The sequence below is a fragment of the Spodoptera frugiperda genome, chromosome 29 (assembly GCF_023101765.2).
Source record: "Spodoptera frugiperda isolate SF20-4 chromosome 29, AGI-APGP_CSIRO_Sfru_2.0, whole genome shotgun sequence".
NCBI classification, from domain to species: domain Eukaryota; kingdom Metazoa; phylum Arthropoda; class Insecta; order Lepidoptera; family Noctuidae; genus Spodoptera; species Spodoptera frugiperda.
In genome coordinates, this window is record NC_064240.1 from 11506078 (window position 1) to 11526010 (window position 19933).

The window sequence follows — 19933 nt, forward strand, 5'->3', positions numbered from 1 at the left end:
TTAATCACGATTATCGTACTTATTTTGAAAAAGAAATGTTTGATTATAGATTAATACTTTAAACCAAAACACACATAAAATAACATTACAATTTTTATTTTATTAAATTAACTTACGCTGAAGGAAATTCGTTCATCAATCAATCATCCATCGCATCGTTCAAAACATCAAAATCAAATTACAAACGGTTGTCGTGGAAACAGATTTGTTTAGGATTGAAAATATTATAAAGGTCCTATTATTTTATTATTAATTTTCTAATATGGATTCTGTAACAAGCACGGAGAATGTGTGCATGGACATCAAGATGACCCAAGAAAATATTCTGCTTGAGATTATCAAGGAAGTTTGTAGTGAAAATAATAAATTGTCGGATAAACTGAAAGGCAAAGTGAACAGGATTATAGCTGATTGTGACCTGTCGTACTACTCGAGCTTGCACAAGCTCAGTACCGGAGATGAAAGCACTGCTACTGTTCTGGGTAAGAATGTATTTATTTTTATTACTAACTAGGTGACCCGGCAAACTTCGTACACATTCCTTGGACTACCACAAATAATTCAAGACCAAAATTTGCCAAATCGGTCCAGCCGTTTTCGAGTTTTAGCGAGACTAACGAACTGCATTAGATTTTGATGTAACTTTTTGTTCCATAACACTGCACTGCACAAAAATACTCACTGAACAATAATATTGAATACAACCTGGTCTTCTTTATCCTCATCATAATACTAAATACACCATTTTCCTATTATTTGTACTCTTCAGGTAGAAAATTAATTCAGAGGATTTAAAAAGAAAACTTATGCGCCTACCACACGTGCATGCCTGACCACAGTTTTAATTGCACATGCTTGTCGCATGAAAAGACTGAACACTGATGTGTCTACCACACGGCACAGTTAAGTACGCGCAAGCCACATTCTTGTCGACATCGTCGGCGTGGAAACAATGGTACCCAATGAAGAACTATTTCTTCTGCTATTATTTTTCAAGTGTTTGCTTGTGAAAAAAAAAGAAAATACAAAAGTCAAAGTGTAAACGATCAAAGTGGACAAAAAAATGGCTGTTGAATAGAAAAATTCATTCACATATACATCTACTCAAGGATTTAAGAGATGAGCCAAGCGATTGGCGGAATTAATTATTATTATTATTCATTTTTAACGACCGTGCGTGTACAGTTACTCCACTCGACTAAACTGAGAGCGGCTTGAACACTGAACTACCAACCACACGCGCAGACAAGTTTGTACAAGTATAGCTTGCGCATGCCAGAATTTCAAGCAAGTTTAAAAACCATCAAGCCAAGTATTGGAGTTTGCGCATGCTACCGTTTTACCAACTACACGCACAGTGTTCAGTGTACAAGCTGGCATGCGCAAGTAAAACTGCGGTCAAGCATGCACGTGTGGTAGACGCATTACACTCACTGACACACTAACTACACACACCAATAATCAAAGATTGCTCTATAAACAATAACGAAAACACACTAGTTTTTCTTTACCAAATCTAAAACAGAGGCCATTTCATTCCAGGATTCATGCACCAATCCGCAGCAGAACTAACATTTGATGAACAGTCAGAATTCAACCAGGCAGTTCTTCAGAAAATACAAACCAAGTTGCCAGCCTTTACTGCAGAGCTTGAACATCTTAAACAGTCGACTAGCACCACTAAACCACTGAAAGATGTGAAGAAAGAACTCCAGAACAGTATTGACAGTAAACTGAGCACTCTTGAAGAACAGGAGAGTGAGAAAGTGGAGCTGATGATGGAGTGGCTGAATCATAGGCTGCGGGATGTTACCAAGTTCAGCCATGATTCCAGTGAGCTGTTGACGTTGAAGACTAAGATTTTGGATTTGAAGTCGAAGTGAGTATTTGGCTTTTTGCTTTTTTGTAGACTTCAGTAGTCTACATCTGTACAGATTGAAAAATAAACCGGCTAATTAAGGCAGTTAAGCATAGTCTTGGGTTTTCTTTAGAAAATTCAAGAAAGACAAGTTAGTCATCTTTCGTGGCATACCCAATCAATCAACAAAAAGTCTTTAACCCCTTAACCTTAACTTAATGAACCTTAATGTTTAACCCCTCGTATGCTGAAGCACTGATCAGTGCGAGACACATTGTGTATTCTATTGTTGCAGACGAAGGTTAATTTTAAAAAACCTAGCATGTACCCTTATGGTCATCTGAGAGGCCAGTACAATACAAATCATATCTAAATGGATACATTTTCACTGTACTTGCATCCATTTTTGACCATTCATCTTATTTAACTTAAAATGCTATGTTGTAAGAATTTGAGTTGCCAAATACTAAGTACAATCCCAGACACTTCACTGTGCTAGTTATAACAGAATTGCTTTTTAATTTGATTGCCTCATTGTTTGAGTGGTCTAAGTATGATAGCAGTCCTTGAGTCTATTCCCAGGCTAGGCAATAGTATACACTTATAGTTTCTCTTATTTCTGTTTTGCAAACGAATTTTGATGCATAACTGATTTTTAAAGGTTTTTTTTATACATAATCTTCTAAACCAAAACTCCTCACTCGGCAGTCAGACTTGCTCTCGAGCATCAAGATAGAGTACCAAAAATAATTAGTTATACAAAGTACCTAGTAGACAAACCATTACATATTTACAAAGTTACTGACATAATATATTTACATACTAATGATTTCTTATTTTTGGCGCATTACCATTTTTTTTATTTATTTATAAAGCTTTTAATTCCATTAATTAGTACATTTAAGTTTAGTTAGTAATCTTATCCTATATTAAATTAAATGGATCCCTTTTGGGTATAAGCCTCCTCCATTTTCTTCCACTGTTCCTTGTCTAGTCCGAGTCGCCACCAGCTTTTTCCTGCCACTTCAATGATGTCATCTACCCATCTTTTCTTAGGTCTTCCAACATTTCTCTTCCCTAATGGTCCTGTCCATAATGTTGTTTTTGAAGTCCACCTTTTGTCTTTGTATCTGGTAATGTGCGACGCGCGTCTGTCACTTGTGTCTTTTTCCTAATTACTTCACTTCTTATTTTATCAAGTTTTTTAAATTTTAGCATACTTCTCTCCATAGCGCGTTGTGTTGTTGTGATTTTGTTTTTGATGTTGTTAGTGAAGGTCCACGTTTGGCATCCATATACTAAGCTAGGCAGAATGCATGTATCCATTACAATCTTTTTTAGAGCCATATTGTAATTGCCTTTCATAATTTCTTTTTGTGACCAAAAACTTTTCCAGGAGCAGTTTAGTCTTCTCTCTACCTCTTTTTCATTGTTGTCCTGGCTGAATGATATTTGTTTGCCAAGGTATATATATGCTTCGACATAGTCAATTTGGTTGTTGCTGTCTATCCGTATTGTCTTTTTAGGGCCATTTGTCATCACTTTGGTTTTGCTTGTATTTAGTTGTAGTCCGACCTTATTGCTTTCTTTACTTAGGTTTTGAATCATCTGTTGTAGCTCTAAGGCTGACTTTGCAAAGATAACAATATCATCTGCGAACCTGAGGTGACTTAAATGTTTGTCAGTTATCCATATACCTTGTTTACTCCAGCTGATGTTTTGGAATATATCCTCCAGGACTGCAATGAACAATTTTGGAGACAGAGGGTCTCCTTGCCTGACTCCTCTTTCTATAGATATCTTATCTCCCTTACTTTCTAGTTTTATTATGCTTGAGCTGTTTGTATATATATTTCTTAATATGGTTATATATTTTTCCTCCACATTGCAAGAGCGTAGTGCTTTCCATATGGAAGAATGTGATATGCTATCGAAGGCTTTAGAGTAATCGATGAAGCCAAGATATAGGGGTTGGTTATACTCTTTAAATTTTTCAATAACTTGTTCTAGAGAATGTATATGGTCGATTGTAGAATATCCTGAGCGGAAACCTGCCTGTTCGATTGGCTGTTTGCTGTCGATCTTTTCTGAGATTCTTGACAGTATCACTGAAGCAAATAGTTTGTATGTGCTGGGAAGAAGGCTTATTGGCCTGTAATTCTCAATGTCTAGTGGGTTGCCTTTTTTGTAAAGAAGGACAATGTCTGATTCGCACCATTGGCGCGGTACAATACCAGCTTCTAATATTGTGTTGAAAAGTCTGGTCAGGAATGTAAGTAGTATTGGCGCACCTGTTTTCAGGGCTTCATTGCTGATTCCGTCTGGACCTGGGCTTTTCTCATTTTTTAGTTTCTTTATGTGATTTAAAACTTCTCTATCTAGTATTGGTTGTAGTTCTCTATTTTCTTGTTTCTCTGTGATTATTGTTTCTTCCTGATCATTGGCTTCTGGAGATCTTGTGTATAGTATTTTGTAGAATTGTGTGGCCCGTTCAAGGACTTCTTTTCTTGTGTTTGTATGTCCTTGTTCTGGTTGATCTTTCTTCAGTGCTTGTATCCAGTCTTTGTGTGTGTTTAATTTTTTGTTTGCTCTCTTAGTGCTTCTGTATTGTGTGATATTTGCCTCTATGATTTTCCTTCTGTAGTTGTTATAGTCTTCTCGGATTGATTTGCTTGTTTTTTTAAATATGTCTTTGAGTTCGTCTTTTATTTGTTTCGTTTTAGTATTGGTGTGTATCAATTCTGACCGTCTATTGATTAGTTGCAGGGTATTTTCACTCAAGATATCAGAAGTTTTCCTTGTTTTCTTATTTTCTTCTTTGATTTTGAGACTAGTGGTAATAATTTCTTCTATTTTATTGTAGTAGGCTTGGACCTCGTTTGTTGTTTGCAAGAATGGTAAATACTTTGTTGTGTTTTCATGTAGGTTTTCTAAGTAATTGGAAATTTCTTTGTCTGTTGTTGGTGGTTTTGGTAGGGTTTTAAAAGCTTTTCTGCTTTTTTCGATTTTGATATTTTTATTGATACTCTCAATAACCGGTGGTCTGACGGGAACTTAACTTTACTTAGTACTTCGAAGTTTGTTATATTATTTGGTTGGTTACTTAGTATAAAGTCTATTTCGTTCTTAGTTTTAGAGTCCGGCGATATCCAAGTCCATCTTCGGTTTGAGCTTTTCTTGAAATAAGTGTTTATTATTGACAGCTTATACTCGTTAGCATACTGGATTAGTTTTTCTCCTCTTTTGTTGCGTTTCCCATATCCATATTTCCCCATTATTAGTTGTTCGTGTACTTCGGGTTCTCCTATTCTTGCGTTGAAGTCTCCAAGTACCATTACTGTTTTGTCTGATAAGTCGTGTGTTTTCTGTAAGTCGTTGTAGAATTTATCAATTTCCTCTTCTGTTGATTGTTCGGTGGGAGCGTAGACTTGAATTAAAGATATAGGATCTTCTGAAAATTTCATTCGTAGCAGGGCAACTCGTTCTGATATTCCGGTGAAATTAAGGATATTTGATTTATATTTTTCTTTATCAGGAAGCCAACTACATGTAATCCGATTGTTTCTCCAACATAGCAGAAAATGTGTTTGTTTCTCCATTTTGTTTCCTAGTCTTCTCACTTCTGCGAGACCCAGTACATCATAATTTATATTTTCTAGGGCATGCTGCAGTTCAAGCTAGCGAAGGTCGGAGGATAATAATTTTACATTATATATGGCTATTTTGAGTGTGTCTAGTTTTGTTTCGTTGATTGGAGGGTTGCGGTCAAACGTCCCACGGGGACCAGCCGGGTTGGGACTTAGTTGTTGTGTTGTTTTTTCTTTTCTAGTTGTATTAAAATGGATCTTCCGGAGGCTATTTGTGGATTGCTATTGGTCTTCTAGGTCGTTGGTGGCATGGGTTCTGTATGTTGTTAAAGCGCTTGTCTTGTTGAGTTTCTTGGGGTTTTGGGCTACTTGGTTGTTGAAAGTAGTTTCTGGGGATTTAGAAGGCGAGCGTATTCTTTTTTCAATAGTGTTTTCTTTGATTATCAGTTTGTCATAGCGAATGTAGGCGATGTTACCCTTTTTTAGTTCTTCTTTTAGTTTCGGCTTCAAGTCGTTTCTTCTTTGAATAACGTCTTTCGGAAAGTCTTCAGTGGCATATATGCCATCTGGAAACTTCTTATTGAGCCTCAGAATCTCAATTTTCTCCAGGTCAGAGTAGTGGTTATTAAAATAGGTCTCGCTTTATTGTCCAGCTTCTTTCCTAGCCTGTGTACTTTGCTCACCTCCCATTGGTCCCATTTGTTCTCTTCACCTTTGCTGCTTTCATTAAATGTTTTAAATATCAGCTGTAGCAGTTCGGAATTATTCTTTTCGTTTTCAGGGACGCTGTGGAGGATTACGTTATTTCTTGTTTCCTTTTCGAGAGCTGCCACTTTGTTTTTCAATTCCACTACTTCTTTTTTTAGTTTAGCACTTCTCTTCTACCCATGGGTTAATTTTTTCTTCGAAGCTTTTAGTTAGTTTTTCAGTTATGCTTTCAGTTTGTTTTTTTAATTCTAATGTTTTTTTCCATAATTTATAGGTTTGTTGTTATTTGTCGATAGATAATCTATGGCGGGAGAGATTAATAATTTCTAGGTTATGCTATGACCGCGTGCCGTGCCTTGCTTGCCACTTATCTGCTTAATTTGAGCTGACTGTGCCACTTCCTTTTGTGTTTTCGCTGTTCAGAGAATTGAGTATGACTTTTTGTAGTTTTTGAAGTAGAACATTCAGTTTAAACGTAAATATCGAAATTTTTGCTACAGAGCACTTTATGACACTTGTTACTCGACCAATGTTGCCAGTTTTTATTACCATTAACTACTAAGTATTACTTATTAAACTTACCCATGAACAAAGTAAGTTTTTAGGTAATGTAGCCAACTCTTTTGTTATTGAAGCATTGAACTATGATCTCTAGACCTCTAGTTCAGTGTAGACTAAACTTAATGAATTTGTAAAAAATATCATTATACAAAAAACTTTGTGTATTTGCACTTATTGCTCAGTAATTTGTATTAGGCGCCGAATGTAGTTCGATTTTAAATAGGTATGTATATTATGTGCCTAGCCTAATTGTAAACCCTTAACAATCTGGACATATCGACAGACTATCACTTGACCGAGGTTGCGGGTAAAGTCTCCTTAACTTACCACGGCCGGGCTGGGAGGAGTTGAATCATCTACAAGGAGATTACGTTAGGACTCGTCTCCACTTTATCAATGAAAATGTTTTGTCAACAAATTCAAGATTTACTTTAAACTGCCGAAAATGACATAATTTCGTTTTATCCCTACAGGATTCTTCACCTACAAATTCTGCAGAACATCTTCACTGAAACGAACCAGTCTATCAAGGCATACAGCGAAATACACAAGGACATGAAGGATTCCATTAAAGAAACGGAGCAGAGGATCAAACACTTCAGGACTATTATTGATAGTGATGGCAATTAACTAAGTACCACATATTCCATCTTGTGCTAAACCTAGGTAGGTGCTTAAGTTCTTCTTACTTGAACCCAGAGGCTGGTTAAACCGAGCAATCTCCCTAGGCAAGCACCACATAGGTGCCTGGAATCGCCGCCTCTCTTTTGGCAGTTGGACAGTCGCGGTGACCCTCTGTAATCTGACGCCCTAGGTCTACCTAGTTAATAATACAGCTCCACTTGAAACTTATATCTTAGAAGCTGTGACACAACCGGTATAATATTAATGAATATAATAATGACGCAGCGGCTAAAAAATTATATCGGTAAAAAAGGTACATGTTTACAGAAACAGCTGTATTAATATTTGGATTTGTGTCTCCTAAGTCCTAATGCTTTATTTTGGAGGCTTATAACAAACGCCAAACTAAGTACCTACGTTCCTATGTGTAAACTTTGCTGTCTATTATTTTTTTTATAACTGGATGGATATTTATAAGACTTTTTGGAACATTTTACTGAAGATTTAAAGTCATTGAGGAAAATGCATGTCTATCCGCCTTCTTGTGTCAAATACCACTTGAACCTAATTTAACTAGCCGTCTCCGCAGTCGGATATTTTTGTGTGGACTAATTATTATTTACCTGCAAAGTGTGAACAGGAAATATTATTTTTGTTTTGTTATTTAATCTTTCTGTTATTTCGAAATAAACAATGTTTATTAATTTATTGTTTTTTTTGTATTGCCCTATTCTTTTTATTCGAAAAGCCTAAATAAATCTCTTCAATAGATACCTTTCCCCGTCCTAGAAATCGAAAGGGCGAATTACTCATTACTTAGTTATTAATTAAGAAATGAATTTTAAGTTACAAACAATTCAATATTGTCCTTATTCCTAAAAATAAATGGTCAACGGCATTTTTATCTCTTCCCGCCAAGGTTTGAGGAAATAATACTCAATTAGGTATGAAAAAATAATAATTAATGATGGACAAATCCACTCAGTAACTTTACTTTGTTTAAACTAAAAGTGAACTTAAGGATACATCGTTTATACTACATAAACACTATTTATTTAATGGTAATAACAAAAGAAGTTGACATTGGCGAACAGATTGTGGTCGTCTTAATTCCATCTAACTCAGTTGTAAGCTGAACTTAGACGCGAGCGGTCGTGTCTCATCCATGTGATAACACAAAAAAATAATTTCGTGAAAAGTGAAATAAAAATGATGGAGAACTTATCTCCTATCATCGAAAAGTTAAGCAAAACATTCAGGTAAGCGTTTTATTTAAATAAAAATATATTTTTTTGTTCTGTTATTGTAAATTATAAGGTTAAATCTAGCAGTCATTGATAAGTATGTAAACATATAAAATTGGTTTGCTTCTAGATAATTATTATTGTAAATACACGAGTCATTGTGTACTTAATACAAGTTACTACGATTAAATATTCATATTTGTATCAAAGTGCGATTTTTTATACGCTTCAATGTGTTTTTAAACAAGTTGAAAAAGCATGGAATCGGTTTTAATGTAAACGAGTATGCCTGACTACGTACTTCATAATATTTAAAAAATATCCATCTGTAAGCTTATCTATCTGTTGATAATCTCACAAAATGTCTTCGTATATTATTATCAGGAATGTTCTACCTCTTACTAGTAGGTACCTGCCTAGCACAAAAAAAAATCAACAACGCAAACACATGTGTTTTATAGAGGGTACCCAGTAGACAACAAAGTACCTTCTTCTTTTTTGTTTTGTCTATGTAAATTGGACCCTGTTAAGCAGAAAAGATCCAGCCAAAATTTTATTATTTTTGAATAAATGAAGTTTTTTTTTAGTAAGTTAATTAAGTTACTTTCCAGTTAGTTTACAGTTTAAACTTCATTCATTCTTCGACAAAACAAAAAAGAATCCTTGGGAATTCCGTATTATATTATATCGTATTCTTGTGTTGATCAGAATGCCCGTATCTCCTAGACAATCAATTAATTAAAAAAGTAACAAGCTTCGTTGCATCTTGTATTGTTACGACGCGTATTAAACGCTTAGCAACAGAAATAGTGGATATTTTTAAACTGTTCTAGTTTTCAAACGTCTATTTGGTGTAAGGATTAGATGTAGCAAAAATAAAGCTTGATAATTACTGCAAAGAATGCAGATTGTAAAAGAAAATTGTCGAGAGAAAACAGTAATGAATTGAAGCTGTGTATATTTTTATCTTTTCCTTTAATTCAATTAAAGTAAAATTAGATTCAAATTCAGTCATTTTCATACAGCACTAGCAAACTCGGCGAACTCCGTTTCGCCACCAATGATTTTCCCTGTTTTCCTACTTTTCTTTTTAATTTTTCCTGATTTTTTTTTGCTATAAACCTCACGGAGCCGGAGACCTTTCCAAAGAATGCAAAACCGTGGAAATCGGTTCGTGCTTTCTGGAGTTATAGCGTCAGGAAGGAAAACCCGACTTATTTTTATATAATAGATTAAAAATAAACCACGACACTGAATGACAACTTAGACAAAAATTCGTCTAGAATTTAACACGGACTGAGCGTTACCTATTAATTTTAATCATGTTCAATTTGTCTAATTTAGTGGATGTCGACTAATATTTACCCGCTGCAAAGAGAAGACTTGGTCATTCATAGAAATCTTACTAATATTATAAATGCGAATGTTTGTGAGTTTGTGTCTATGTTTGTTACTCAATTACGTCAAAATGGCTGAAGGGATCGGGATACAATTTGGAATAGGGGTAGATTATCGTCTGAAATAACATATAGATACTTTTTATTCCACGGGAACGCGGCCCAAACCGTTACCTACATATATTAAAAACATTTTTTCCTGTGGGAGTAGTCAGAAACTTACTCCCTACTATGATTGACCGTACCGTAACATATTATTTCGCTCCCTCGTCAATCATACAGTTGCACCGGTTGAGAGTTATTCGTTCTTGACCTCTTTTTGAGGATCAGTGCATCTGTTCACGACCTAGGTTTTAAAATCTTTTATGTATGACTACAATTTTGAAGAGAGAGTAACTAATGAAACTTGTTCAAATATACCTAATACTAATACAGTACGTGGTTACCTAGGTATCCTGCTAGGGAAACAAACATCTTACATAAAATAATAGATAGTTGGGTAAACATGCTCCCAAAACCTAATTCTACACGTGTCTTAGAAGTAACAAGTTTATAAATGCTTGAAAGATTTGCCAAAGTCCAGAAAGTCATTAAAAGGTACTTTGAAAGTCTAATTGCTTATTACCTTAAACTTAAACCGACCTTGGTAGCAAGGTACCTACTACTGATACAAAAAATAAGCAACGAAGTGAATAATAAATGCTAGTTGCTTACAACAAAAAATCATAATTGCTTTTGCTTCTTAACTTACTATTTAACTATTAACGTCACGCTTTTATTTCAGCAGAAAAAGTCACTTAACCTGCCAGTTACAAATCCAAGCTCTGTACCCTTAGTATGAGTTTGCTTTACGCGTAAAGTAATTGAAACGAGAGCGCGTTCGGGCCCTTAATTGGCCGACGCGAATGAACCAACCAATTAGAGCACTGAACGCGCTTTAGTTTTGATTAATCTCGTACTAAGCCCTCAGAATCCGTGCTATCAGAATATGTTGAGTTCATTCGGAAATCTAAACGGCTCTAGACACAATTGTGATCAGATGACCTACAAGATATTCCTCAGTACCTAATTATATTTTTATTTCTCATCGTCTTTAATACTCAATGACGTAGGTAGGTAATTGCATACAGATACAAGCTTATAAAATTACCATTCAAAGACTGCTAGTCATTCTGTTAAGGTTTATAACCTTGTGTCTTGTCTTAAAGATTTATAACTGCTAAGATTAATCTCCAGACCTTTACCTACCTATTTATTTATAATATTCCTTTAATGAACTGTCTTGCTATGTAAATCTAATATGGGGAATTTAAGTACTAAATTGGCAAAGTCTGGAAATGAATAAAGCAATCTGCCGAGTAATCGGTTGAGGATTCGATTTTTTAAAATTCTCTTTTATTTCATATAGAACTAGGATCGGTTTATGGCAATAAGCTAACAAGCTTAAATCACACCTCTAGGGTGCTTTTCCACCAGAGATGTGCTAGATAGCTCAACGCATCCATAGCAACCTAATATAGGTAGCAAAACTCTGGTGGAAAAGCAATCAAACTCCTAAAATACCATTGGAACTATTTACACTTTAAAATTGAAAGGAGGGAATGTTCTTCATAGATTACCTCAGGCATTCGTTTGCCTACATTTCGTAATAACGCTTCGATACAGCTGATAAAACGTTATCGGGCTTACGGTGAATTCCTGCACTTAGTAGGTACAAGGTAGATACGTACATTCTTACTTCTTACACGTGGACGTTGCAATACTTACAAGTTAATGACTGATAAGTGATAAGTTATTGGGTCGGCAAGGAACCAATATCTAATCGTATATTTCGGTTCGAGGAAGACAATTTCTTTTTAGTGCTTTTAGTACAAAATGAAAATGATATGTTAGTATATTTTAATTAAAATAGGTATTCTAAAGTAGGGCGTAGCAACTGTAATGACTACGAGTGCTACGCAATTTGTCACGAAAACAATCTTCCGCACTGCAGTCCACAGGCCACAGTCCATAGTATAATATGTAAACGCGTAGTGTAGGTGCATTATTAAAAAAAGTATACATAAAATCTTAGTCATGTGATCATGTCATATTATGTTCAAAGTTCAAATACAACATTTTTTTACTTCCTTCCGCGCTTTCTGATAATCAAATACAAAGGGCAAAGAGAACGGAAGGAACAAAGGTTTAAAGACATAGATGAGTAAATCATGACTAATGACCCTATTACGTTACGTCTTTGTACTTTAAGAAATTAAATACGTCCAGAGTACAGCATAGTAACTTAGATACTTAAGTAGGTATATCGGTTTTTCGAAAATAGTAGTAGTAGTAGCACGGAGTCTGGAATCGTGCGCAGTATATGGCAATAGGCTACTAATATAGGACTTATAAACCAAATGCTGAAAAGTGGGTGTACATTGTATAGCGGCATTACTTGCCGTAATGTGCATATCTGCCTACCCCTTCGGGGATAAAAGGCGTGACGTTGCATATACGTAGTTAGTACCTACTGATAGATAGATCTAAATAAGTTCAACTTTATTATATACAGCTGTTTATTAATAGAAATTCTAGTTAATAACAATACTGATAAGTTATAAATTGCAATAGATTGTACTTTTGACCTAGACTCGAGAAACACAATGTTATCGTGTTTTCTGAACACACGCCTCCATAAACAACTAATGACTTAGGGCCTGCGCAGACGCGGGAGTTTAATTAGTTTAGTTCGACTGACCGCCAGTTCTAGATCACTTATTTTTTTCTACAAAGATTGGTAAAATATTATACCAAGGCGATTGAAAAACCAAAAAGTTGTCCCGAAGAAAGTTATACTAATACTTACAGATAACTTTAGAGGTGCTTTAGAGTACCTGGAACTGAGTTGTGTAGGTACTGGGTAGTAATAATATTTAAAAAATAATGACATTGTATATTAAAACCTTTATCACCAACATTAAAAGATAGGTGAAATAAGCACATTATTAATAATTTTACTACCTATGGACTATGGACATAAACCAACGAGATTAGATATGACGTGAATCATTTCATAAAAACCCTACTAATACTACCTAGTAACAAAATTTTGCAAATAAACTATAGCAAATACTTAGAAACTTGTAAATAAAAAACCTTCAAACAACTCAAGTTAGATAATCATAAGCAAACCATATTTTATGTTGATTACTAAATTATTTTCATCTACAGGCCATTATAATACTTATACTTACACCTTACCCTAATTAACTTTTAACGAATCTTTTTTCTCAATTTCAGCCAAGTCTCAACACTGCTGGGCATACAATGGGCTCCCATGGACATCCCCATGTCCCGTCGCCTTCAGACCTTCGCCGCTTTCCTTTGGATCTACCTGATACTCTTTGGTGAAGCCTTCGCAATATATCTCTTCATTCAACTGGTGTACTCCAAGTATTGGTGGGCTGTACTTATTTATGGAGTATGGATGCTGAATGATATTGAGATTTGCAACCGTGGGGGACGATCGTAAGTATTTTTTTTATTAGTAGTTAGAAGTGAGAGCTAAGGATCTTGCCATTTAAAAACTGGTGTATCTAATTTTAAAACTTCCTCTGCTATAGCCTAACAAGAATTGCAAACGGTTCAGGTTAATGAAAGAGTAATGTTGCCTAGTAAATCTGGCAAATGTGCAGTCCCTTAATACCTCTCGCGACATCGCGCCCTGAAAAGGACTGAAGTATTATACGAAAGACATCTGATTCCTCATCCTTATACTTAGTACCTTACTTTTCTAATTTCCAGGTCAGAATGGGTGAGAAATTGGATATGGTGGCGGTACCTAGCCGACTACTTTCCAATCAAGCTAGTGAAGACTGTTGACTTGGATCCATCTAAGAACTACATGTTCGCATGCTTCCCCCACGGTGTTATATCCCTTGGAGCCTTTAGCAGTTTCTGCACAAACGCCACAGACTTCAAAAAGCTGTTCCCTGGCATGACTTGCCATCTCATCACTTTAGGAGGACATTTCCTAGTTCCATTCTTCAGAGACTTGGCCTTAGCACTTGGAATCTGCTCGTCTTCAGAACAAAGTCTCCTATACCTGTTAGACAAGAAGAAGTATGAAGGGAACTGCGCTTGCATGATCATTGGAGGTGCTGCTGAAGCTTTGGATGCTCATCCGAAAGAGTATAAAGTGATTCTCAGTAGGAGGAAAGGATTTATTCGTGTTGCGATGAAGTCTGGGTAAGGATTACATAGTTTTATTTTGTAAAATGTACTTAATGATATTTGAGCTAAGTAATTAGGTACCTAACTACATAAAAGTAGGGTGTACTTTTGAAGGAGGTTCAATCTTTCTTTCTCGTATAATAGAGAGCAGGTCTACTATCATACACAAGTCAATCAGCCTTCGATATATTATTTCTGTAAATAAAAAAGTATTACCGACTGATACTAATCATCTAATTTGTTTGTAATCACTTTACTTTCAGGGCTGCCCTAGTTCCAGTGTTCTCCTTCGGCGAGACGGATCTGTTCCGTCCCCCGAACAACCCTGAGAACAGCCTGCTGCGTAGATTCCAGGAGAAAGTGCGACAGATCACTGGGATCTCCCCCATGTTCCCCATGGGACGAGGACTGTTCCAGTATTCTTATGGTGTACTGCCGATCAGGGCGCCTGTCACTACTGTTGGTAAGTTCTGGCATTTACCTTCAGCACCTTATTTTTGGAAGCAGATGCGGTGAAAATAATCTTTATTTTCTTTTAAGTAGTCAGTTCCGATACTAAAACACTTAAAATTCTAATATAATCCACCCGCCTCGAGAAAAGGTTGATGACGTACTTTATACGTAACTCCTCTGGTGTTGCGCTCATAGGAGTAGATAGCTTACCTTCAAGTGACCCAGCTATTCGTTTTCCGATTTATCAGAGGGGGTGGGGCAAGTCTAATGCTAAATTAATTATTATGTTATCGGCTTACTCACGTAACGTTTTGACGAGGAACTCGACTAGTTTCAAGCCATGCTAGAGGCTCATATTCATGAGCAGCATTACGCAACACACGACGCGGCGATTGTCGCACTGCTACTGGCGATTCGAGCTACGCGCCCATCGCGCCCTCTGCCTGGAATCGCGCGTACTATCCGGCGCGCGCGACGATGTTGGCTCGCTAGACTCGCTCGCCGGCGGCTGCGCAGGTGTTGGGTTCGATTCTCGGGTCGACGCAAAAACGGTGTCACATACCGCGCTCACTGTGTCACACTCCAGACCCGCAACATTGTAGGCTGACGCAGATTGCAGACTTGGCTTCCAGGCAGGAGGTAATGCCCAGCCACCGTCTCTGTTGAAGTTGGGACGACGACTTATTTCGATAGCCTCACGTACTTTCCGCGGTACGAAGTATTTCTCCCTCGCTAGTACGGAGACCTTGTCGAAACGGAGGAAGTGAGTCGTGCCCGCGCTACAAGCATGCTCGGCCACTGCTGATGTATGAGTGTCCCTGTTCTTCACACTGCGTATGTGTTCCTTGAGTCTGGTTGTGATGTTGCGGCGAGTTTCCCCGATGTAACTCGAGCCACAGTCGCACGGTATCATGTATACCCCGGGAACTGCCAGTGGATCCTTATCCTTAGGCGAGCGTAATAAGTTCCGTAATTGACCGGGTGGGCGGAAGATCGTCCTGATGCTGTATCTTCGGCGTAACAGGTGTCCGATGGTGTCGGTTACTCCTTTCACATAGGGTAAGAATGCTGGAGTCCGCTCCGCAACTGCCGGTCGTCTTTTACATGATGAACTCGCCAGTCGAGTACATTGGCGCCAGTTGTACCCATTTGTTTCCAGTACCTGTTTAAGGTGATCAAGTTCCGCGTCAATGTACTGGGGATCACACAGGTTCAGTGCCCGGTTGATTAAAGTACGGGGAACAGAGGCAAGGTGGGAGGGATGATGGTGTGAGTCGGCTCGTAGGTACCGGTCCGTGTGTGTCGGTTTACGGTAAACCGTGTGTTACAGGCGGCCGTCCGTTTCACGCCTCACGAGCACGTCTAAGAACGGTAACATTCCCTCCTTTTCCTCCTCAGTGGTGAACTGAATGCTACCGTGCACCGAGTTTAGGTGTCCCACGAATTCAGCCACATGTTCCCGGTTGATGACGGCGAATACGTCATCAACATATCTCCACCAGTATCGCGGGCGCACCGGGGCGGATGTTAAGGCTTGACCCTCAAACCACTCCATATACATATTAGCAACCACTGGCGCTAGCGGCGAACCCATAGCAACTCCGTTCACTTGCTGGTAATAATCCCCTCTCCACAAGAAATAACCTGTTGTCAGGCAATGGCTTACACAGTCAATGTATCCAGTAGGTAAATCTGTCCCGCTCAAAGTTGTGGTGATAATATTTATTGCCTCATCTACTGGAACATTTGTAAAAAGTGATGTGATGTCGAAACTCATGATTATCTCTTTTTCTTGGAGTTGGATATCAGCCAATAGTGTGATGAAGTGACGGGAATCCTTCACATATGAGTTCGTTTTCCCAGTAAAAGGTTGTAATATAGTTGCCAGATGCCGCGACAGTTTGTAGGTTGGTGCATCAATCTGACTAACTATAGGTCTCAGGGGCCAGTTTGGTTTATGTATTTTGGGCAAACCGTAGATCTTGGGCGGTGTAGGGTTATGAGGGCGTAATTGTGCTACCAAGTCTTTGTCACCTAGGCCTTGCAATAACTTTACAGTTTTTGTAGTCACCCGGGCTGTCGGATCGTATGACAGTTTCTTGTAGACTGAGGTGTCACTCACCATTTGCGTGATTCTCTCTTCATACGCCTTGGTATCAACAACCACAGTCGCGTTGCCCTTATCAGCTGGTAGCACAAGAATGTCCGGATCGTTACGCAGATCGCGAAGTGCCAACATTTCTTCCCGCGGTATGTTACTCTTAGGGGTGTAGATCTACGTAACAACGATGATACATCTTGCCGTAGGCACTCGGCATCACTGCGAGGTATCCTATTCCGTATAATAGTATTTTCGATACTGCTGATGATATCCTCGACAGGTATTTTCCGAGGGGTTGGAGCATAATTTAGGCCTCGGGCTAACACATTGACGGCATCGCAAGATAGTTGTTTTGATGATAAATTGATGACCGTTTCCGATCCTTTGTGTGTGTCACAATTTATTTGTTTGTGCTGAGGGTAGTTGTCTGTTCGTGTCAGGTTCATCAACTTATCATTTTGCCTACGTGAAGTGCTTTCCCCGATGCCCTCTGTACGGTTGTACGTCATCGCATCCAAAACATTCCATACCTCAACATCCAACGTCCGCGATAACTGTAGGTGTAACTTGTATACATGATCATTAACAAACACTAGTTTGCGCCGGTAGTCCGAGATTGCGTGACGTAGAAGTTTCTCGCTCGCGACGCGGAAGAATTTTTCGTAACCCCGAATGCACTTTACAGGCCTGATTTGCGCGAACTTTGGCACTACACCACTATCACGGCACTGTATCATAAACCGCAAACCACACTCGAGTTTTTTACGTTTCACTCTCACTCGCGTAAACTCCTTCACTTTTTCTAGCCATACCGCGCCGTAACGGTCAACTATGATTTTATTGTAACTTTCGTGAGACATACTAAATTAATTATTATGTTATCGGCTTACTCACGTAACGTTTTGACGAGGAACTCGACTAGTTTCAAGCCATGCTAGAGGCTCATATTCATGAGCAGCATTACGCAACACACGACGCGGCGATTGTCGCACTGCTACTGGCGATTCGAGCTACGCGCCCATCGCGCCCTCTGCCTGGAATCGCGCGTACTATCCGGCGCGCGCGACGATGTTGGCTCGCTAGACTCGCTCGCCGGCGGCTGCGCAGGTGTTGGGTTCGATTCTCGGGTCGACGCAAAAACGGTGTCACATACCGCGCTCACTGTGTCACACTCCAGACTGTGGCTCGAGTTACATCGGGAAACTCGCCGCAACATCACAACCAGACTCAAGGAACACATACGCAGTGTGAAGAACAGGGACACTCATACATCAGCAGTGGCCGAGCATGCTTGTAGCGCGGGCACGACTCACTTCCTCCGTTTCGACAAGGTCTCCGTACTAGCGAGGGAGAAATACTTCGTACCGCGGAAAGTACGTGAGGCTATCGAAATAAGTCGTCGTCCCAACTTCAACAGAGACGGTGGCTGGGCATTACCTCCTGCCTGGAAGCCAAGTCTGCAATCTGCGTCAGCCTACAATGTTGCGGGTCTGGAGTGTGACACAGTGAGCGCGGTATGTGACACCGTTTTTGCGTCGACCCGAGAATCGAACCCAACACCTGCGCAGCCGCCGGCGAGCGAGTCTAGCGAGCCAACATCGTCGCGCGCGCCGGATAGTACGCGCGATTCCAGGCAGAGGGCGCGATGGGCGCGTAGCTCGAATCGCCAGTAGCAGTGCGACAATCGCCGCGTCGTGTGTTGCGTAATGCTGCTCATGAATATGAGCCTCTAGCATGGCTTGAAACTAGTCGAGTTCCTCGTCAAAACGTTACGTGAGTAAGCCGATAACATAATAATTAATTTAGTATGTCTCACGAAAGTTACAATAAAATCAAAGTCTAATGCTATTTAATTTAACCATTAGAGTCTGTATTACATTCTTATTGTACCTATCCGTGTTATCATTCCAGTTGGAGCACCAATGGAAGTGAAAAGGAACTTGGAGCCGACAAACGAAGAGATAGACGCCGTACACGCAGAGTTCACACAGCGACTCCAGACTCTCTTCGAAACGGAAAAGGTGAAATACCTGAAGTACCACGAAGAAGCCAAGCTAGTCATCACGTAGGCAATCTGTTTTATTTTGATTTAAATCCGCCATGTACAATAAGGATTCGAAGAACAAATTAATATAGCGATGGTTGAGAGGCTAATTGATCTAAGATACATTTTTTTGCGAAATTGAGTTATATGTACATCATTCGATGGAGAAAAAATCGGTGATTCCGAATATGTATATAAATTAATATATAATATAAAAATAGGTCGGGTTACCTTCCCGACGCTATAACTCCAGAAGTCACGAACCGATTTCTACAGTTTTGCATTCGTTTGAAAGATTCGGGCTGAGGTTTATAGCAAAGAAAATTCGGGAAATCTTCAAGAGAAAAGCAGGAAAACGGAAACCTATTGGTGGCGACACGATGTTCGCTAGTATTGCATAAAAATGTCGCTTAGATTACTATTAGCCTTTAAACCATCGATAGACAGTTAATACATTTTTCACAAAATGTGATTGGCTCAAAAATAGGCAGTACATTATTACGGTTTGAATATTCTTGGTGGTAACTGTGATGATTCGATTTTATCTACGAATTCAGTACTTTTTTGAAAGTATTAGTATCATGTATCTATTTCTTTATAACTGATATTTCTATGTATAAATATGTTAAGTAAAAATTGGAACTATTAATTCTACTTTCTAGAAGTTTAGTGATCGGTTCGGTAATCAACTGCTAGAAACCATTTTCATATCTACTTCTGTTATATAATATCATTGAATTTATTTAAGTTAATATTCATTATTTAATTTTAAATTTCTTACAATTTTACCTAAAGTAAATCAGTTATCTACATCATTATACATATCGGTAAGATCGGGTTTCTTTGACACTAGTGGGTAACTTTGACCCAAATTCTATAACCAATAGGAATCCAGAACAAAGCGTATAATAATATATTAGTTTTTCATTGGTCTAAAAGTTTGGGTCAAAGTTACCCCTAGGGTCAAAGAAACCCGATTTTACGGTACCTACTTTAGTAGAATTACTAATGCCTTTGAATCATAGACTGATTGATATTATAATAATTATTATTAATTAGTTGTAAGTTTGTTACAAAAGGGTAGATTAATAAAATATTTTTGAGCGTTCAAAATTTTTATTTTACTCACGTCCAGGACTAA

At 38.3% G+C, this 19933-nt stretch overlaps 2 protein-coding genes across 2 annotated transcripts; both read left to right on the forward strand.

The window, feature by feature from the left end:
• The first annotated feature begins 147 nt into the window (after positions 1-147).
• On the forward strand, positions 148-8040 carry LOC118268231 (uncharacterized). The gene is made up of 3 exons (XM_035582626.2): positions 148-482; positions 1543-1879; positions 7188-8040. Exons 1-3 carry the CDS (start codon positions 263-265, stop codon positions 7342-7344), a joined length of 714 nt encoding a protein of 237 aa, XP_035438519.1. The 5' UTR covers positions 148-262; the 3' UTR covers positions 7345-8040.
• A 388-nt stretch (positions 8041-8428) lies between these two features.
• LOC118268180 (2-acylglycerol O-acyltransferase 1) lies at positions 8429-19905 on the forward strand. Its single transcript, XM_035582533.2, has 5 exons — positions 8429-8597; positions 13262-13489; positions 13766-14209; positions 14458-14657; positions 18660-19905. The coding sequence occupies exons 1-5, from the start codon at positions 8548-8550 to the stop codon at positions 18815-18817; spliced, it is 1080 nt and encodes a 359-aa protein (XP_035438426.2). The 5' UTR covers positions 8429-8547; the 3' UTR covers positions 18818-19905.
• The last annotated feature ends 28 nt before the right edge of the window (positions 19906-19933 follow it).